Below are 22,850 nucleotides of genomic sequence, written 5' to 3'. Positions count from 1 at the left end.
GGCTTCCAATGCTAAGAATAGCACAACTTCATACCCTATTACTGAAAACCCCACTGGATTTATAGTAGCATCTCATTTTGCTCTACTAATCTGACTGCCCCAAGCAATTGTAATAGGCTGAAATGTCAAAGAATCATATTTATAATCTGTTTCTGCCAAGACAAATTGCTTTTGTTTGATAATAAGCCTGCTGCTCCCTTTGGGACGTGGCTGCACTGAAACAACATGGTGGAGGCTTTCTATTCTGAAAGGCAGACATGCTCTTTCTGAACTTTAACATAACCAATTTAATTTTTAAGGAAAATATGGCAAGTAGCCAAAGATAAATAGAATTTCCATGCTGTGAGGTTAGCAATAGAAGCAGCTTTTCTAAAGAGATGCAGCAGAGTGTCTTATCAGAAATAGATACAGCTGCTGCTGCTGCTTCGATGATAAACACTTAGCACTGAGTCTGTGTGAGTGTTGAAATGCTAATGATGTGCTAAGGGAGCTCTAGGTGATGCTGCAGAATTGGGTGATTTCTCTGCTTTATCTGTTCACAGATACATCCTAACAGGCATCACACAAATGATTTGGACTCTCCATGCTCCACACCCGGGCTTTAAGCTCTTCATAAACTTGGAGTGCAAAGTACTCCAGACAGTTTGATCCGGTCACATCTTTGCAGGATGAAACCTCAGGATATGAACACAAGAATCAGTTCCCACAAGGTGACCAAGGATGAGAATCCCCCAGGGCCTCATGACTCTGATAGCTCAATATTCTCACTCTGTCCCACAGTAAAGGAGATGCAGCTGCCCACTCCATCACTAAGGGTATGTGGACAAGGGCACAGAAGAGATGTTCTGGATCATTCCTGTCCCTTCCTGATCATATTTTGTGCATTTGTGTAATCTTTGGACTGTGAATTACAGAAGACACCAGATGATTTACAGAGATTGTGTGTTCTTTAAACTAGAACTCAGTTTGCTACAGCATTTTCTGCTCAAAAATTTTCTGCTCTGTGAAAACCTCCAGCGGAGACTTTGGGGTCTGTGCACAAATGTAGTAACTTTTCTCCTGGGCTTTCTCTTGCCTTTTCTTCAAACACATCAGTGTCACCTTGGATGGTGTCTCCAAGAACACTGATGAGAGCAGCTTCTCACTGCAATTTTACCTAATTATACACTGTCTTTGGCTGCCATAAACTTTAATTAAAAGTACTGTGGGTTTACGTTTTTGCATCGTTATGGCTTCATAATAATCTCATCACAGCAGACTCTCCAGAGGCTTCTTCTGGAACCACACCGCGATCACTGTGACATTCACCCTGTCCCTGAAGTGAAACCTCTGCGCTATGACATCACTCCAACACTTTACAAAGGATACACCACGTGTCCAGAAAAGGACAGGATGGATTATTTCACTATGGGAAGTTAGAAAAGCAATCAGCAGCAAATCAGCAAGTCTTTCCTCACTGTTTTTTTTGCTGCCTTTAGGCTAAACTATAAAGCATAACAATGTCTGTGTCTTCAGTCAAGGACTGTTTCCTTGGAAAGGAGGTGGTTGGATCCACCTGATCTCAATCTTCAACCTCTAATTAACTCATTTCCTTCCAATACATGACCCCAAGTACCCTGACAACATGAATTAATTATACCTTGCAGATACCTCAAGAGGAATATAAAAGTCTTAAATTTCCTAGTAGAGAACCAAAAAGCCCAAGGGATCCCTGACTCCCTGAGGTAAATCAGAGGCAGAACAAGATCAGAATCTGGAAGTATCAAACCTGGGCCCTGCCTGTTAACCACAAAGCTCCTCTTTCTTCTGCTGTATTTGTGTTTAAACCACAACACATTTGTTCTGACAAAAATTAGCAATAAACCAATGCCCAAGCACCTCTGAATGCAGGAACTCTAGCATTGCTCACCATTTATACATGAGATGCACAGAAAGGAAAAATATCCTGGCTCTGTTCCCGGTAGAGTTTCTCTACTGTCACTACAAATAACCACAGTTAAAAGAGAGGATGTCTTTGATCATTACATTTTCTGCAACCAGAGAAACATTAGTGAAACGGAACAGGATTATTTTTAAGAAATATGCACATACCTTTGATAGCAAAAACTCCGTGACAGAAATCCTTAAAATTGATTCTTCCCAAACCATTTGGGTCCAAGTACTTTGCCAGTCTTTCCACCTAAAATAAAAGATGATAAAATATGTGTTGAGCTTGGTGTATCATCTGTTGCTCTGATACAGTCTGCATATTCTACAGAAGACTACAAGTTGAAGAATACCCACACTGTTTACTTGAACCAACCAATAAATGGTTCTGCAAGGAGAAATCATGTCTTGGATGACATTGGTGCTGAGTAAGGCATGTGCTCTTTACAAAACTCCTGCAGCTGGGACACATCAATCCTGTCCTGTGGGGATCTCAAGAGCTTAATAAGGGGTGAATGTGATTTATCCTCTCAGCACAGAGCAGGGTGCTAAGAGAATCTCCTTCTCTGGGAGCTCTTGCCATGCATTCAGCTCAGAGGAACTTAAAACCTTAGTGATTCTCCATCCCTCTTATCACAAGTTCTCAGGGAAAGAGAAAGGACAAAGATGTGCACAGCTCATAGCAGTCTCATTCCCTGAATAATCTAGATTATAGGAGAGAAAACCCATTGGGCACTCGGACTGAAACCAAACTTCCTCGAGCAGAAAACATAATTTTGTATAGGAAAATTAACAGTCTGAAAATATATTCATGTGATGAGACAGAGAATGGTTGTGTCCAGTACACTGTGGAAACAAACAATGTACTTACTCCTTATAATATCAGCTTCACATTTCAGCCTTTCTGATCATTATTCACCAACAGAATGAGATTTTACTGAATTTAAATGCAGCCACCAAATTAGCACCTGCCCCAAAAGTGGTCCAGCAAATTTTTCAGGAGGGTTTTGGCATAGAGGAAGAAAAGCAGCCTAGACTGGAGAGGCTCTTGTACTGTCTAGAAAAAAACAGGAATGGAGGAACCAGTAGCTGAAGAAGAATAAGGTGAGAGGCAGAACAGTCCAGGGAGTTGAGGACACACAGCTGGCTGCTCTTTCTCACAACCACACTGCTGGAGCTTGTGTACATCCCCTTGTGTGCCTGTACCTTTGCCTGTAGCACCTTGCAGGGACCCTCACTGAGGAAGAGGCAGCCTCTTGCTGCTCATAAGAGCTCAAAGCCAGCTCCACACAACCCTGCCCTTGGCCTGGGCCCTCCAGACACCCAGGAGTATGAACAAGCTGAGTGCAGGGACAGCAGGCGTGCAGGATGCCACAGAATCCTGCTGCAGCACAATCTGTGTGAGCTCAGATATGTCAGTCTGCGCAGCAACAAAAGCCCAGCTGGAAAGATGCAGCAAATGAATCCAGATGACCCAGTTTCTCAATTTTCTGGTGTATTTTTTTCCACGAGCTAGCAAAAGCCCAGCAGTTTCCCAAAGCCCTGCAGATAATACATTAATGTGTGCACATGACACTTCTTCCTACAGGCACTTCTCAGTGCCTATAAATTCCCTCTGTACCAAAAACTGTCATGATAAGCCAAAAGGCTCATTTAGAATGAGCAAATCTGGATGAAAAAAAAGACAAAATTTTTACTCATATGCAAAATTCTATGTTGAATGAGAAAGGCACTATTTAACCCTTAGAGTGAATCCTTTCCCCTCTCCTCTTCTTAGGGAAAATTAAAAAATCAGCTCACGCAGGCAGGGCAAATAAGGAGCTATATGATGAGTTCAGAGCCCATGACAAGTTAGACATTTTCTTAAAACTTTCATATTCCAGAAGGTTTCCACAGCTCCAGTCCTGCCAGCTGGGCAGCAAAGCCCAGATATCAACTACGGTGTGACTCATTATCAAATTCCCACCCTGGCATCACAAGGAATTACTGTAACCCCACTCATTTAGAGCAGCAGAACACACATACATGTTTCCAAATAAAAAAAGGCATCTTACCAGAAACCACAGTGTGTGGTTAATACACACCAGACTAGCTGAAAATCCTGACTGAAACCCTTTAAGGAAAGACATGCTTGATGTGGAAAATCCAGGTCGATGTTATCGTGTCACCTTCATGAACAACAATTGTGTTGTAGGTTTTAATGCACAGATTCCTGCAGCCAGCTGGGAAGCCTCTAAGGTATTTAATATTGTGCTATTACACAGTGGTGTTCATCCCAGTGAATCTGGCACTTTAAGTTTATTTCTCAAAGTTGATTCAATAATTTTAGTCTACTAGTTGCTCAGACACATAAAATTACACTTTTGAAATCAAATTAAATGAGATGTTATGTGTCTGGGAGTGTGTATTATGGAGGAACAGAGGACATTTAGGTCTAAGCAATGTCTTAACAGTAAATGAAATTATCACCTGAGCAAAGTGCTTCAGTGTCCAGTTTCCCCTAAATCTAATTTGCAGGTTTTCAATTGGATATCACAATGCAAATAACTGACATAAGTGCAGGAGATGATGAAGAATTTACAGAACAGCCTGATGGAATTAATGCCAGCAGTGCTCACATCTTCAGCCAGGAATAAACACAGCTCCCAGCACAGGTCAGGGGATAAAAGGATTTCAATCAATGGGCCTGTGTTTGTGTGGATACTTGCATAGGGTTTGTGCATTAATATACACACATATTTGGTACATAAATCCCTGCATATTTGCACAGTTTTCAAGAGCCTGCATGCACTTGATCATTTTTACCAGTAGCTTTCTGGAATAAGGCAAGAAGCTCTTCCTAGTTAATTCCAGACTGAAGGCATTGCTTTAAGTTAAATTTGAATCTGTGACCATATAAACTACAGCTACCCCTAAATCTTCTCTGGTGTCCACACTGTATAAACCATCCTTCTGCTTCACTCCGTAAAGAAATAAAGTCCTCTCCTCCTTCTCATAAAGGGTTGGCTTCCCACAATGAATCAAAAGTTGTTTTATTTCTTCATTGCCTTGGCAAACTTATGGATTTGTCAGCGTACCAGGCAGGCTGAGTGACATTAAAACCTTTTTTGCAGTCAACAACCCCCTGAGACTGGAGGAGTCCAGTCTGCCAGGAAACGAGGGACCAGCAGCTCTGTCCTGACCAGGGAACAGGTGGCACAGCCCAGTTCTGCACACACGGGATGTGCAGGATGTGCCAGTCCTGGACATGCAGGATGTGCCAGTCCTAGGCACACCCAGACTCCTGGGCCCCACATCTCTGGGTTGTGCTGGGCTCTGCTGATCCCCTGGCAAGGGACACAGGATCACAAAACCAACTACTGCCAAAATTCGGTGTGAAATGAGAGTGTGATTGTTGAGATACCTACAGGCAGCACAGGGAGCACCATGTGCTCCAGAATTTAACATCAGGAGCCATCACAATGAGGAGGGGCAGTGTTTTGGGCTGGGGACAGACACTCTTCTCTGCACAGAGCAATCCCTCACCTTGTGGGATAGACAGCACAAACAAGGATTGCAAACTAGTTCTTCACTGTAGGAAAGTGAACAAGGGCAGAAAAAATGAGCTGCAGGCTCAATAATCCAGCTGGTTCTTTTGGCAGCTGCAAGGCTGTCTCTAATGAGCCCTTCAGTAGGCGTCCAATAGTCAGAGAGAAGACATAAATCTCAGAGAGCAGCAATAACTCATTTTTCTTTGGGAAACAACTGGAGAAAACCGAACCTCTGTCACTATTGTTTAATTCACCTGGATGAATGGGTGATTTCCCTTTCAATGCAAACATGTTTCTCCATTGTAATAACTGCTCACTTCAGCGAAGGTGCCTGTCCCCTGGGTTTCCCAGCCATCCTGACTGCCCTGCAAAGGGGTGTTTGCCCCATGCTGCTTTCTGACACATAAGAGGAGGCTGGGAACACTTGAAACAGCAGAATGGAGAGGATGTTTGTAGCAGAGGGAGTGGAGGAAGGGGAGAAAAGAGGACAAATCACTGACAGACCTCAGAAGAAATTTATTGGAACTGATCTTTTCTTGTACGTGAGTTCAATACAGGGGCACCTGTACTGAATAGCCAAGGAACCCTCTCCAGACCTCTGGCCAGCTCTTGTACTGAAGCTGCCAAGACAGCATCAGTAGTTTTTCCAGCAAAGATTTTCTGACTGGAAATGAATCCTTCCATTTGCAGGCAAGAAGAAACTCAGACCTCTATTGACCTCACTTAATTTTCTTCAAAAAAGAAGAGATTTTGTTAACACAAAAAACATTTGTAAGATTTAGAAGTAATTGAGTTCAGAGGTACCCCACACCGGCTCTATCCACTGAAATCTTGCAGCAGAATCCAAATCACAGCCAGAAGATGCCATTTGAAATAAACAACTTGTCTCAGCAGTTTGCCTTCATACTGCAGGAGTCTGTGAGCACGTCTCACCCTAAAGTGGGAGCAGGGAACACCTGGGAGCTGTGACAAAGGCAACACAAGCACTTGCAGGAAAAGGTCAGGCTGTGCTGCAGCAGCGACATTTGGGCAAAATCTCCTGAGGCAGGAGCATTTGTGAGAAACCTTAAAAAAAAACAGCAAAAGGAGATTAAACATGTAAATGCCACGGGGTGGAATTAGAGAGCTTCCTACATGATTTATACAAGGAGCAGCAGAACTACACTTGCCCTGGTTTCAACAGACTGGCCTTTCCCACATTTGGAGAGGGTGTAAGTGTGAAATGCTGCTCTGGCTGCAGGGCTGGGCAATGACACCAGACACCATTCCTGTCCTCCTCACCAGCCCCTGGGTTCAGGTGTTCTTAGCACTGACGTGGTCTTAGATGTTGGAGCTCTTCACTCAGAAGGGCTGTCTTTTGATGTGCTGGGATTTTGTCCTGGGTTGCAGTGTAGGATGTACACAAAGTATTTATTCTATCACCATCTTCATGAACTTTTGAAACCAGGTGGGGCAGTGTTTTCCCAAGCCCCTGCCTTTGGGGTGTCTTCTGCTAATGGCCCATCAACGCCTGGCCCATGACTCACAGGTAACTCCCTCCAGGAGTTATCTCTGTTTAATGGGCCATCAAGGACCCACTTCACACTCCTCATCCTATTGTGAGATGCTCTGCCCAGGGGGAGGAGCCAAGCATTCTCACCTGGATATAAGCTGGTATGTGGGACAGTGCAAGCAGCCCTGACCCACTGGATTCCGAGAGGAGCAGAGCTACCAGACCTTTCTACAGGATCACTGCTTCAGGAAGACCATCTCATCTGGACTGCTTCCACTACCCTGCTCAGGTTGTATTCTGACTCTGTCAGTGGTCCTTTGTGTTATCGCATTTATTTTATTTTTACCTTTTTACCTTTTTTCTTATTAAATTATATTTCTGACTTGGAGCCTCTCACTCGTTTTGCTTTCAAACCATGACAGATTCATAGATGAAGGGGAAAGAAAAGAGATTTCTCCATGATATTGTGGCATTTCAGGGAAGAAACACAACTAGAGGTAAATTATTTTACATTGCATTGGAGAAACTAGCACTCACACAGTTGTGGTACCCACTGTCATATGAGATGCTGAAAACACAGACAGGTTGCAGAGAACTGACATACAATTAAAGCATCTTATGCAACCAAAAAAAGAGAGCTTTCTTCTGTTTAATTTGGCAAAAGGGAGATCAAGTGATGATTTGTTAAGAGGTATAAAGACTTCTGCAAGCAGGGAACGGCAGGTTCAAAAAGACTGTAGCAGAGGAAAGACATAAAGAACCATTATCTGCAAAATGAAACTGAACAGACTCCAATTAAAAGCAAAGCACAATTGTTTTATCAGCACAATTGTTTACCCACCAGAACTATAAATCAGGAAGGGTCTGGAACTATAAAAATCAACTGGAGTCCCTCATCTGAGGCCTTTTGAGAAGGTGAGACACACTTGGAAGATTTACCTAGCCTAGAGTAAGTGGGTTAAAATCTGAGCTGCCACCATTTCAGGCTGTCACACGAGATGACCTGATGCTCTCCCTGAGCCTGGCTCTACAGCACACAGGACCATGTTCCCAGTCACACATGGGAGGAGTGGAAGGGCAGAATTTTGGAATCATGAGTGCAACGAACTGCCTGCCTACTCAGTCCTGTGCATTGTAAATAATTCGTATCACTGCAAACAGCATCATGAATTTCCATCAGCTGCTGTCTGATAACAGAGCATGCAGGGATATACATCATTGCTGGAAACAATGGCTTTGAATTTGCTTTGAATTTTGATTTCAAGCATCAGTCATTGCCCCTTTATCTGTGGGCTTCTAGCCTGAAAGTTGGCTTCTCTGTGAGCTCTCTGTAAACAGGAAGGATTGTTTCAGTTTCTGCTTTAACTGTGCACACCCAATTTACCAACTAGAAGGCAGATCTTGGGATTGTGTCCTAAATGACATAAGCAAATCTCTTGAGTAATCTTGGCCTCAGCTTTGAGCACATTCCTAAATCTGTCAAATCCATAATTTACTAATGGATGCAATGCAAAAAGTCTAAAATTAAATTCAAGGGAGTCCATTCACTTGTCTTCCCTGAGTTTAGCATCAGCACATGGAATTGCATCTTCCTCTGAATATGACCTGGGTTCATGGCAAGAAAAATATCCACCAGTGATCCAGATGGAGAAATCCACCATGTGGAGGATGTGAAATGTATCACCGAATCACAAAGGCACAGAAACAAAGAGGTGGCTCCAGAGGCACTACTGCAGGTGGCTGAGTGCATTCAGAGGAAAAAGGAAGGTTCCAGTGTTGATGTGTTATTAATGCTCTGTGCCAGCAACACCTGGGCTCAGGTGGGTGACAGATGGTAAGCACAGCAGAGCTGCTGGAGCGGGGATGGAGCTGCAGCACACACGGCACGGCAACTGCTGCCCTTCCCCACGGCAGGGACACACTGCTCCAGCCTGCTCAGCACTGCACACAGGGACAAGGAGGGCAGGAACTGCCTTAGCTGCTGGAGGGAGGAGGCAGGAGCTGTAGGATCCACATCGTGGCTCCCACAGCAGGAGGGTTTATCTTGACTGGGAGATCCTGACGCTGTTGTACACTACAATGACACAGACTTTGACTTTAGAAGGCTGAAAAAAGGATTTTTTAAATATTTTTGGGATGTGTCCTCTTTTTATACTATTTTACACAGACCAATTTGATTGGTGAAACAAAGGCAAACTTCTTTAATTACATTGGTCAGACCAGAGGGACATTAAGAATAAGTTCTTCTTAGGGAAAAGAATGAAAACAAAGTACAGTTACAAAACCACTTCTTTTGTTTACAGAAAATTTTTTGGGAAAAGAATTTCAGAAAACCAAAACATCTCAGGCACAAAACCAGGGCTGCAAGACCCCTGCTGCTGGGGAAGGACATGGCACCCAGTGGCCATGGGACTGTGGTTCGAGGGACAGAGCAGCAAGTCTTCCAGTAGCATAATGCTGCCAGCAAATTATTTCACCTGCTTTGCCTTCCCCTTCTTTAAAATGGTGATGGCAATACTGACACCATACCCAGAGTGTACCATAAAGGCAGTGATGCTGCAGACAGCAGTGAAACCTGCATGGAGCTAGCCCATGCTGTAGCTTGCTGGGTTTCTTACCCTGTCTCACTTGCCCACAGGCTGGTGTCTCTGTCACCTCTGAATACATCTGCTTGACTGGACATGGAACACCAGGCATGCTGATGATCTGACACAACACACAGGTATTTCTAAACTGTGCTCTGCTGCAATCAAATCTGCCCCACTGGGCAGACCCTTGTCATCATCTTGTTTTCAGCATTTTGTTATGTTAACAGCATTTTATTATCTTCTGATGGTAAAAGACTGAGCCACACAGTACTGCTGAGAGAACACATTAGGGATGGATTTGTTCAAAACATTCCAATATGCAAATGAGCTATTAAGAGAACATAATACTCCATGAACCTCAATGAATGTTTGTGTATGAGAGAAATACAGGCAGTGTTAGGAAAACTGATGCTATGATTTCTGTTCCACACTGAGACATCACTTGCAGTCTTTAATATATAATGACACAGACCTACTTTGGGATAACAACAAATACAATTCTTGCCATATTATATACCCAAATTTTTTAGGTTTCATATTTACAGTTAGAATGTCAAACTGATAAGAATGAAATTTGAAATGTTTATCTTATAATGTAGCAGTGAAGAGCCACCTCCGTGGCAACCCCCAGACCACCTTAAAAACAAACCTCTAGAGCTCAATTCAAAGAAGCCCAGCACCGTGAGCTCCCCGCGCCGCCCCCCCCCCCCCCCCCCCCCCAACGCCGGAGCGGCCGGCGCTGCCGCCGCCGGAGCGGGAGAGAAAAGGAACCGGCCGCTCCCCCCCGAGCCCGGCACAGGGGGATTCCGGTCCCCGCGGAGCTGCCCTCCCCCGGTGCGACTCCAACCGCCAAGCAGTCACCCGTCCCGGCCCAAGCCCCGGCGCGGAAAAACCCCAGAGCCTGCAAAACCACCACGTGGCTCAGCCAACAAGCGGCCAGCCGCTGCTGCTAGATGGCGCATCCACAAGCCTGCGGAGCCGCGTCCCCGGGCGCGCCCAGACCGCCACCCTGCTCCAAGAAAGGAGAACCCATGCCCGCCACGTTCCGTCCCCACCTAACAGCCCTGGTGCTGCCCACCACAGAAACCTCCAAGATGCCATATTGAATTGTAAAACTGCCATGAGAGCCGTGTCCCCGGGTGTGCCCAGGCCGACCCCACATGCAAATCAAAAGTCCGAGGTGCATCTCGGGACTCTTTTAACACCAGAAACCCCTAATAAAAATAAAACTAAGTAAAATTAAAACACACAGGAACCAATGCCAGGCTGTGTAGACCCTAAAGTATCGAAGGAACTGATTTTTCCAGTTTCTGTGACTGGCTGTGACTTAAGAGTGCCAAACCAGAAGTGAGACCCCCCGAAGAAAACAAAAGCAACTCAGAACTCTGGAAACACTCCCAGCGAGGGACGGGTTCTCCCGCTCTGCTCAACTCCCTGCAGCACAGCTGAAAAGACCCTCCTCCTCCACAGCGCACGGGCTGCCAAAAACTCCTCGAGCAACCATTATAAGAGCTGATTCATAAAGGCATTTTAAGGAGATTAATATTATCTCCGCCCATTTATTTATAACAAAACCATAGCTGAGAACCATAATTGAGATCCAAAAGTCATTACTCTTAAGGAACCCCTTCTCTCACACCATATACCTCACTGGTTAACCTCTCTACTTACACAACAAAAAAATTTACAACCACAAAGAATCACCAGTAAATTTTGAAACAGAGTGCATATGAATAGGTCTGAATCTGACCTCCCTTGAGAAAGGCTCATTGCCTGGAATTAAGAATTTTTCAGAACTTCCTCAGAGTACACATCCCAAAGAGACAGTTCACAGCTACAAAAACTATCCTCCTCCATTTTATCTTCAGGCCAGAAACCACCAAAATCCTGGTGAACTTTTCCTCGGCCAATCTACACCTTTGGATATATCAATTGTTTATACACACAACACCCCTAGAAGAATAATTCACATTTATTTTGTCCTCTTGATGACATGTAGCAGCTGACAATGAGCAATTGCCAGAATCATAAGACCAACCTCTCTCTACAGTCTCCCCCACGATCTGTGGATATGTAACAACTGAGAACCTTTCATTTACTTACTTAAACAGCTAATTTAAACAGGATTCCATTTCCCTCCTTCTCTCTGATGCTGTGTTGCAAAACAAGACATTTGGCAGGGCCCACCAATCTTACAACAGTCTATGGGGAATCCCACACAGTCTGGAATACCATGGGAACAGAAAGCAAGGCTAAAAATATTCCAAGCCATCTGTTCACTCTACAGTGATTTTTTTTTTTTTTTTTTTGTGTTGTTCTGGAAACAAAGGGTTAATGTGTTGAACTGTTTTCCTAAACCCACTGATTCACTCACTTGCTAAAATAAGAGGGTTGCATTAACACCTTCTCCTCCACAGCGATCAGAATGGAAGCCAAGGCAGCCTGGGAAAACAAGGCTGGTAGCAAAAGCTGTGACAAACTGAAACGAGGCACTGCCCAATATCGTCCCCATTAGCACAAGTCAAATACAGCAGAAAATAGTCAGATCACAAGAGACACATGAGGCAATTGCTCATGTGGGTGCGGAATGTTTTCCTTTAAACAAGGAGCAGGAGAATGTTTGCATAACATCAAGCTTATCTACAAGTGCTGCAGCACGGATTGATTCTCAGTGAAAATATTCTTCCTCTCTGCAGCTTGTGGAGTGTGTGATCGTCTCATCAGTACATAAAGGGAACTTACACAGAATAATGTTTTTCATTGCATCCAGTTGCGAGACATCAGCCAAGCAGGATCTTCTCTCAGATAATTATCATGTTTTGTAGTAAAACTAGGGACAGGGGTGGCGTCCACAGTGCCAAAAAACACTTTCTTGGTGCCTTCCTTCCTAACATGTCTGCGTTTTAATTGAGGTATTGTGGTTTGCAAAGAACAAACGAAATACTGAGGGCCAGCAGGAAGGAGCTGGAGTGGGTGGGCAGAGCAAATCAGGTTGGCTACAGGGGGCAGCTCTGACATCAGGGGTTCTCCAGGGACACACCAGTGAAAACACAGCGCTCAGAGCCAAGCAGGAGCCTCAGAAAATTCACCAAACCAGAGCAGAAATCCAGTGCTGAAATCCAGGCAGCGACTCCAGACTGCACGGCTGACACAAAACCACAACAAGGCACTTTTGTGTCAGCCCTAGGATGACACTTCACTTGCTCATCTCTGATTCACAGGTCAGAAACACGGCTAAGTGCAACAGCACTCACAAGATACTGTATCGTCCAGTTTTGTCAGCAAATCCTCACAGGCTGGATTTCTAGCCTAAAAGTTAGAAAGAAGTGTTACACTTCAGACAGCCACTTCTCTTGACTGTGTGCTTTATTGTTAGAGTCTCTCCTTAACGCACAAAGCTAACCCAGCAACAATATACACCCAGCACACAGAGCTGTACTTCACACACAACACCTGCTTTCAGAAAGAATTTAGATTTTGGTCTGGGAGTCAGCCAGAGGCCTGCTGAGAGCAGCATAATTTGGGCATCCTCAGGTCTCTCAGCCTGGTCTCCTGAAATCAGTTTTGAACCCATTAAAAGGGAATGTGGTTGGCTTCTGGCATGCTCCCAGATATAAAGCGTGAAATGTAGGCCTTGAGATCTGATCTCAGATGAAAAAAAAAGCCTGAGCAGCAGTTCCTGAAATTAAACTGAATGAAAGAAATTTCACGGCAAATTAATGCTTTGACACAAATCCTGGGAGGAATGAGTATGGGATGAATCCAGCTCAGGGAGACACACATTAGTTAAGACGACAAACACCAGGCAGAAAGGTATGATTAAAGGAACAATATTCCACTTAGCTGAAGGGGAAGATCTTAACCTTTAGAAAAGTGTGGCTGGGAGATAACGTCCTTCCCCGAGGACCAGAGAAGGAAATGAGCAGTAAGTGCCACTCATTATGGTGGGATAATTACCGAGTCTGGAATGAGGGCGACAGGTTTGAACAGCAGCTGACTCCGCTGACGTTAAGGGAAGCAAGGATAAGCAGGCTGTGACAGCAGGGGACGAGCATGAATTAGGACTGCCAGTGCTGGGAGGAGGTAGCAAGGAACCCCCCAAACAACACCAAAACTACCTGGAGCTGAGGGAAGGAGGAAGTCCTTCCTGCCCAGCTTGCACAAGCAGCCAGATTCCTGACCAGAGCACCCACACTGTGTCCATCTTCTCTAATTCCTCCCTGTGCCTCGCTGCAGCTGCCAGCTCCAGGCAATCCAACAGCCCAGCAGCCCCTCAAACCTCAGTTCCCATGCCATGAGCAATCCCTCTATAGAGAAATGCGTCATTCAAACTGCACTGGAGGAAACTTTGCATAAAATCACACGTAGAAATCCATGTTGCTCTTTGATCTACACAGGAGAAAGACACGAGAAGGAATGATAATCCGCCAGCATTTTTGCGTAGAAAGGGACAGAAATACAAAGCCTGAATGCATAGAAAATGAATGCTCTTTACAGCTTTAGAAGCTGTACAAGGGTGCTTCATGTTACAGGACTGCCTGCACTGTGCATCCTCATTAGCCATGACAGCCTGGCCAACATTAGTACACCTAAATGGTTACAAGGCTGAATGGAAGAAAGATCCAAAATGCAATACAAAAACCCCCAAAAGAGATGAAGGTGCACAGCTACGATGGGATTGTACTTTTGTGTTTTAGCAGTGTGCCCAGTGACTCTGCTATCAATTAGTCAGAGTATTGTAAGAAGCTCAGTGAGGGACTGGACTCAGCATTCTCGGCTCACTGTACACACTATTGGAAAGATAGTATCTGACACAAAGGTAATTTTCTCAACCGACATGTGATTTCACCTTCTCTTATCCAGAAACAGATGGACTGCAAAGTGTGCTGGGCCTGGGGACTAAGTAGGAAAAGGCAGATTTTGAAAAAGAGATTTGGGTAATGATGTGGTGACTTCCATCAGCTGGAAAATCGCATCTCTCAGGCTCAGGCAAGCAGGCCACTGTTCCCAGTCCAGCTGTTACTCAGGATAACAGTCACTTGAGAGGCATTTCTGTCCACCTGTGTGTGAGACTGGACTGTTCATGCCTGTATGCACAGCACAAGCTCCACAGGGCTGTTCCTGCTCTGTGAAATTGTTTCCTTCTAAAGCCTTCTAAGAAGTTACTGTTTTGATCTTGCTCATTTCTACAGCTCCCTTTCCCAACTGCCTTTTAGTAGGGATGTAGCTTGCCTTTTTTGTCAACGCGTATATTTATCATCTCCCAGTGGTATATGCAGATTTATTTTTTGATATCTGTTGATGTTTTGTGTATCAGTGTGTGAACTCATTTTTTTCCCACATTAAAATCAAACCAAACAGCCTGACCAAAAAAACCTGCCATTTTGATTTTTCTAGCAAATATAAGTTCCCTGTAGTTATTGTGACAACATGTCACCACGGGGTCACAGATAGTGAAAATGAATTGCTTGGAAAGCAAAACCAACCAAGCTTTTCAGTGTAAAAAAAACAGGCACTGTTTAAGGGAATCAGGAGAGCTTCTCCTAGATGGACCCTAGAAATAAGGTAAGAAATGGTCACCAGAGCTCGGATTATCTCTGGTGTAGAACATCCTCTATAAATGCCAATCAGATTATGTGCAGTTCTGCTTTGGAGCATCTATACAAGAGGTGAGGAGACTGGTTTATCCTTCCCATTGTACCTCACCCCAATTCCAGGTACAGCATACATAGTAAAACACTATTTCCAAACTCACTGAGACCCTTTAAAAGTCAGTTTGACCCCAGTCCTTGTCCTTTCAGTTCACAGGCTCTTCTTCACTCCAGTTACCAGTTTAAACACCTTGACAATTTATTGATTGCCTGTGAAATCCCTAAATACGTAAAAACTGATTACTGTGTGTTTGCCAGACCTTCCACAGTGCAACTTCTCTCAAAAATCTCAGAGCTGCTTCTGCTGCCTTCTCCCAGCCTGCCAAAACTGTGCTTGCATCTATTTTCCTCCAACATAAAGATGCCTTGTAGGAGTTACAATCAAGAGGTGAGAGAATGCAGAAAACACAACAGATTTATACTGCAAGGCCCTCACCCAGCTGCATTTCACTGCAGTGCTGGATCAGAGAAGCCAGTCCACTGCTAATAGCTGAACATGTACCAACCCCCCCAAAAACCACAGGTTTTTGTGTTTTCCACTCTCTGCTGTGTGTTACCTGCTCAGAACATACCTGGTACAGTAACAAGGATGTAATTTACCCTTCAGTGATAAGCTTCAGCAAAGCTCAGTAGCTAAGTCACACGTATGAAACATGAGGTGGAATGCTGAGAGCCTGAAATAACAAAAGGAGCTTTCTGAGAGCACCTTTCACTGGGCTAGTTCAATAACGGAATTCTCACTGGGCATGGTGAGGTTTCCTCACCATGGACTAAAGCAGTTTCATGGTTTGTAACCATCTTCAGCTGAACAGACATTTTTACATCTGTCTCCCTGTGACTGCTGACTATGGTCTCAGCATGGAGGGCTCCTCACAGAGAGGGCTGATGGGCTAAATCTGTGTTCATGTCCCAGGTGCCTCTTTGTCCACATTCTCTTAAAATCTCTCTATGAAGAGTCTGCCTGTGGGAGGAGGTGAACCTCAGGGCTGCAGCTTGGTCAGTGCATAGGAGGAAATGCTGGAGGAAAAATGAGCTGATGCCAAACAAAATGCAGCACTGGTGCCTCAGCAGCAGCAGAGAGATGCTCCCACCCCAGTGCAAACCTCATCCTGTTCACCCTGAAGAGCCAGCAGCTCCCATATCTCTTAATCATCCTGGTTTGGATGGGATCCATGCACTTCCTGTAAGATTAGGAATAACAACCTTGTGGGCAAGGTGTACAGCTATTATAGAGATGGGCACCCTGCCAACACCGACCCTGGGATGGACCAGAGATAAACACAATGTCCTGGATGGATGGCCCCATGTCCTCCTCAGCTGGACAGCTCTCTGCAGGTCCCTGTGTGACTGCAGTGGGCTGGAGCTGCAGGGCCTGCCAAGGATGGAGAAGGTGGAAATGAGCCTGGAGATGCTTCGTGGTGCTCTGTGAGCCCTCTGGATGAATGTGACCTGGAACAATTGCCATTCAAGTACACACACCTAAGCTGAGTCACAGTGAAATGTTACACCTGATGACAGCTTGTCCTTGCTGTTCCTTCCAGGTGTATGTTCACATTTCTCACAAATAAAGGTCGATGCACTTTTATTAAATGACCAAGCCCTGCCCAGAAAGAGAAGCAGCAAGGTGGGTATGGAGGCAGTGAGGCAGCCAAAGAACCATCACATCACCAAAAGCTCACAGGACAGGGTTAACAAGGGGAAAGAAGTAGACATGAGGGGGAAACAACTCCCTTAGCACATTCTAAACCTGACCTTGAGCAAAGCCAGAAGCAAGGAACTTGATGCAGGAGACACTTGTACTGTATTATACAACGAAAGTCATGCTAAGAGAACTTAATGGCTGTAAAATCTATGAATCACCAAAACCACAGGGAGATTTTTAACTCTAAAAAATGCTTTTGCAATAAATTTCTAAACCTTGGCAAACAACACTTAGCTCTTTATTTGAGAAATGCTGGAAGGCATCATTGTGACGTGGACTTAAATCAGGCTAGTCTCAGATCAGGACTTTAACCTTCTCCAGATGGATATCACTTTCCAGCAGCCACCATCACTCAGAAATGGTGAAGCAGTAAGGACTCTCTATAGCACAGGACATCCTCCACCTTCACTTGTCCAGAACAAATCTCTTCATAGCCAGGTCTGTCAAAACCTCATTAGGCAGGACCAGTGCAAACATGAATGTTGAGGATTACAAACAGGAAGAGTTTTGAACCTTCATACCTGCTGGCCTCAGCAGCTGTGGGTTTTTGGCCAATGCACTCTTGGGTTTGGGCTGTCTGTCATCAAAGAGTTCATAAATGCTGCTACAGACTCTTGTTCCAAACCTGCATACAAAGGGTAACTTTCCACACATCTCATGTGGGGAATTCATCACAGGAATTCATCACTTCCATTGCTTTGCAGACTTCTGCAGACTTCTGCAGACTGCACGGGGCAAAGAGCCACAGAACAGAACACATTACTTCTTGCCCAGAGTTTACAACATGTTTTTTCTCTTCACCGTAATAGGAAAACCTCTTGAAAGAGACCACCAGGAAAGCCTTGCAAATGCCTCTCAAAATACTGCAACCAAACCAGAGCCTGCCCAACACAGCTCTGTGCAGACATCTTTGGTCTCTTATTGAATGAAGCCTCAAGGGAGGCTCCATGTCTCTTTGAACAGCACAGCACAGCTCAGCTCTTTCATGTAGTTTGCATCCAGCAGTGAGATCAGGGAAAGCATCAAGGCTCAAAAAAAAAGGAATATTTTGTCAGTGAAAAAAAAAAAAGACACCATATATTTGGCCAACAGTCAGGCCATGAGCTGGCAAAGGAGGCAATTTCCCTGCTCCAAGGTGCTTTGTATCTTGATGATAAACTCTTGTGGCTAAATTGCTTCTGGCTCCCACCATGTGTCTCTGCTCCCTGTGTATTTACACTGCTGCACTGGTGAGAATTAGGGAAAGGTACAATAACTGAATTACTGCTGCACTTGCAGATAACAATGTCAAGGCCTTATAAAGGTTGCACATGCTTTGTCTGGGATGAAAATGAATAAATAATAACAATTAAACAAAAGAATCTAAGAGCACAGTGCCCATTGAATGGTGCACCATGGAATAGCAGCATTAGCCCCAGCCAGAGGTCAGTCTGCCAAGAAAACAAGGCAACAAGGGATGAAATATTAGGAGGTGATGTCTCTGTCCTTGCTGCTGTCAATTTTATAGAATGTGGGTGAACAAAGGACTCAGGAAGATGAACAACAAGTGCTGAGCTCAGAGGAAGCCGCAGAGTTTTACTGTGACAGCCTTCCACCAACAGACCTCAGCCTAAAGCTGCACAAGAGCTCACTGGGAAGGTTGGCATGGTTGAAACAAAGCAGGTGCTGCCCACTTCACCATGTTTTGGTGTCAGGTGGCTAAACCTTCCATGGGCTGAGATCCTACCAAGCCTTGACCACCTTGCTGAGGGGTTCTACAGCAGACAGGGCATCTTTCAGGGACAACCCTGAGTCCTGAGACATTATGAGAGGCCAAGAGTCAGGACAGAGTCACAGTAACACAAGTGTAGCCCTGAGCAGGCCAACTGTGGCATGGGGTCAAAGCTCAGAGAAGTGCACAGGATCCTTTCCACTGACCTGAACACCTCCTCGTCAGGATGTAGAACTGGCAATGAGCACTCAGCAGGAGAAGTGAGACTTACCATGGGAATTGACAGAGATCAGCAGCTTTTAAGGAGCTGTGCCAGAAGCTGCAAACTGCCAGTGTCAGACTCCTGGAAAATTGTTTTTCTGCTCATGATTTTCTGTTGTTTCTCCTGGCAGTGGAAAATACTCTTTTTCTTGGACATTTCCTTCCTGCACTCCATCTCTCAGTAAGTTTTTCATTCTTATATACTTTCAAAGTTACCTCTAGCCTTTCTCATCTGGTTCTGAAGTATTTTCCTGTGCCAGTGTTTCAGGATTAATTACTTGGCTGATTCAAACAGGAAAGCCTCCACTTGATACATCTGCCTTCACCCTAATGTAACATCCACTTGCTCCAAAAGACACTTGCTATGCAGGTTATTAATATCCTGCTGGACATTTAATAAAGATATAAATTCAGTACTAATACAGTGTACTGAATTAAAAAGCCTTGCAGACCAAAGCCTTAAGAGAACCTGTGAATCAGGTGCAGGCAACAGCTCAAGATTTCTCACCCTGGCCATTCAAATTTAAGACAGACCCTCTGAGCTGTGGTCTGATGGCTCATTTTATGGTTGGATACACTCCATATTGACAGCAAAGGGAATCCGTGGCAACTACAGCTAAATCTGGGTTGCAGGCTATTGCCTCAGACAGACAAGACAATCTGTCACCCCTTGAATAAATTATCTGCTCAAAGAAGAATGTAATACAATGCTATTCTCAAAAAAAAAAAATCACTCTTTTTTCTGTTGTACTTCTGTGGTAGTTTAAGCTGCATCCACTGACTACTCAGCTGTGGAAGTTTGCAAACACAGCTGAGGCATTTACTGCCCCAGGGTCTCCCTTCTTTATCAAACAGAGCAACTTCTCACACAAGAGACAAGAAGCATCCCTCAAGCCCATAATGCCAGGAAGGGGCCTCGAGAGAGAAGGTGAGACTCTGAAGCTTTAAGAGCAAATGGATGGGAAATAAAAGTGGGAAGAGGAGAGGGATTTCTTGTTCTAAAAGCCACAGCGACAGGAAGTGCAGTCAGATCTCATCTGTACTCACTGCATCAAGCAAGTGTCCATGCAGCAGAGTGCTCCAGGATTCTTCAGTCCCTGACACTGGATAAACACTCTGACACTCCAGAGAATAAGCACTTCCTATACAGTTCCTGATGTGTTTTTCTCTAATCCCTGCTGAACTTACAACAAACCTCCATCTTTTACAGAACCAGAATTTTTATCTTTTTCCCAGATTCTGCTCTTGTCCTCACTGAAAGCAAAACTCTCCAAGTATTTTAAAGTGTCTAATGGCAAGTACTGGATAAATCTGTGCCTTGTCTGAAAGACCATGATTTAGCCTGGACAGGAGCTGCTGGCCCTGCTCCAGAGTGAGCATAACTGGTATAAAGATAATTCTGCCTGAATAAAGACCTGAAGATTCAACTCCTTGGGAAAGCCATCTCAGACTGTTTGAGTATGTTACAAGAGGTCAGATATTAAGTAAACACTCAATTAGGCAGGATGGCAAATAATTAGTAAGGCTAATTCTCTGCTGAAATGGTCTGGATGGTATGCAAAACTCAGCCCAGCACTAGGCTCCATACAAAATAAATCTCAGTGTTCTTGAAAGAACAGCTCAGCTTTGAGGAGACCTGGGTTAAATTGCCAACTCAGCCACAGATTAAGTTTTAAACATGGACAGATCATCAGTTTCTTTTTGTGTCCACTCCCAAACCCCCAGAACAGTGACAGTAAATACACACTGAGACACTCAGACACACAGCATTGCATACATGTGTATGCACTGTATTAAGTGCAAGTTCTTGTGGCAATTACAGCACTTCAAGAACTCTAAGAGGCCAAGCAAATGCTTCTCTATCCATAGATTTCTTCTTGAAAGAAGTCCTATGTGAAGGAATCTCATTACTGAAAAATAAAATGTTATTCCACTTCAGGCACTGGAATAACTCTACAGTGGGGAGCTGGCATATAGCATGGACATTTGAAAAGGAGTAAATGTCTTATACAGTGTTATATAAAAACCATTAGAAACACCAAGCCTGGCTGGTTTGAACCTACTTGGCCTCTGCTCTCATCTACTGCAAGACAGCTCCACAACTGACATGCAGAGGTGGAGAGATTCTAAAAATAACCAGTGCAGGGAGAAGGACAGAAGCATGAGGAGGAAAGTGTTTCTTTGGCCTGGCTGACAGACTGGGCAGCAGCTCTCAGTGGCCAAGGAACACGTGGCTCCAGTTCTGCTCTGTGAGCAGGCCTACAATCCCGAATATCCCAGTGGCAGACCACTTCTGGAATCTAAACATGGCCCAAATACATACATAAGACATACAAGAAATGATTTTTTAAGTCTGAGGACAAGCTAGAATTTGTCAAATTCTCAAATCAGCCAAAAGAAAGCTCTGACATAAGGCAAAATTTAGTTGTCAGTGAATTGATGTAGGACATCACCCTAATGCTAAATCAAACACACAGAGCTCTAATTCAGTAACAGGGATCTAATCCCCAGCCTGGTTAGCTTGAGCTCTCTTATATGAGCAGTAAAATTGGAACAATTAAAAAAAAAAAACCAAAAATCCTCTGGTTCCCCAGAAGAGACCACAAGCCAATCCAAAATCATGTTCTTGTATGTAAGGTTTCCTCCCTCCTCTGCTGGACTATTCCAGGGCTCAGATTTGAGTCACAGCATCCTGTTACAAGTTTATGGCTAGCTGGAAGAAATACTGTTCGTCCCCACTTCCCAATCCCATTCTCATTTGACTACAGCATGTTCCAATTCTTGCATAACTGGTGCTGCAAAACTGGTGCTGGGAAAAGCAGTGAAAGTGCTGTAATTGTTTATGCAGGTTAATGTCCCAGCACAAACAGCCCATTTCATTCAGACACAGAGCTAAGCTTATTTAGTACCCGGGAACAATTTGCAAGCAGATGTAACACCCAGATTTCATCTAACACTTTGAACAACTTTTATCACTGACATTGACTTCAGGTTACTGCTGAGAGATGGGCAGATATGGTGAGAGCAGGAGATTAGGCATGAGATCCCACTAAAGCTGGCACAGATGTGCTGCATCCCAAATTCTGCCCTTGCAAACCAAAAGTGTGTCCTGATAGAGCTAAAACCAGACAGAGAAGTCTGCCTAGATGTGCAGATCTTCCCCAGCCACCCCCTAGAGTAACATCTGAAACACAACAGCAACATGCCCAAAACTGTGCAGTTATACCAGCTGTAGGATTAAGACTGGCTGGAGATGATAAGAACAGGCAACAACAAGAACAAATCTTACTTCCTTCCCTATAATCAAAGCTTTTCTCACATTCCTTGTGTTGCTTTCCCCCAGTGAAAGTAATGGAGGACAGACAGCCTGTAGTTCTCATATAATTATCAGTTGTCAACTCATCTGAAAGACACCCAGAAAGGCTCCTGCTGCGTCAGATGTACAATTAACTTGTTCTTCTCTAGCAAGGGCACTGCATGAGTGAGAGGGCTTGGAGGCTCTTCTTTCTCTCTGCAAACACATGACAAAACTGTGCTCTCAGTTCAAGCCTGGGAATGGCTCCAACTCTTTTTACCTCAGTATTAGTCTCAGTCCTTCACTGCACTGTCATTGATTTGTATGGAAAATCAGTTTTTATCCTACAGCCTCAGACTATGGTTAGTGCTGCAGCTCAGTGTCCTGCTCTGTGGATGGCACTTGCAAACACTTCAGCCTTGCAGGGTGAACTGCTTCCCCCGTATCCAGTGTGTGCATGGTCCACTCAGACTCACAGGTCAGCTGCACTTCAGTCACAAGAAGAAAAACATCCAAGCACACAGAGAAGCTTGGAATTCTGCAGTCAGACATGCTGGCATTCCAAAATTTGGTTTAATCTCACCTCACCACAGCGTACAATGAACATAATTTGGCTTATTTGATATAACGATCTCTGCTGCTGCAGCTGATCAGATCTATGCTGTCATTACATGGGCTCCTGAAAAGTCTCCTT

General features: G+C 44.4%; 1 protein-coding gene across 1 annotated transcript in view; it reads right to left on the bottom strand.

The window, feature by feature from the left end:
• The window catches only part of RAB11FIP4 (RAB11 family interacting protein 4), a gene marked incomplete at its 5' end in the record, with an annotated part of 111,928 nt that overhangs the window by 71,540 nt on the left and 17,538 nt on the right, over window positions 1–22,850 (bottom strand). The window contains one exon of the mRNA XM_083874584.1: window positions 2,092–2,179. Within this exon, the coding sequence (XP_083730710.1) occupies window positions 2,092–2,179 (88 nt within the window). The remainder of the gene's footprint in view (window positions 1–2,091; window positions 2,180–22,850) is intronic.

Source organism: Zosterops lateralis (genome assembly GCF_965231275.1).
Source record: "Zosterops lateralis genome assembly, chromosome: 18".
Classification (NCBI taxonomy): Eukaryota; Metazoa; Chordata; class Aves; order Passeriformes; family Zosteropidae; genus Zosterops; species Zosterops lateralis.
The sequence above is the reverse complement of the archived record's forward strand: the minus strand, read 5'-3'. Positions and strand labels throughout refer to the sequence as shown.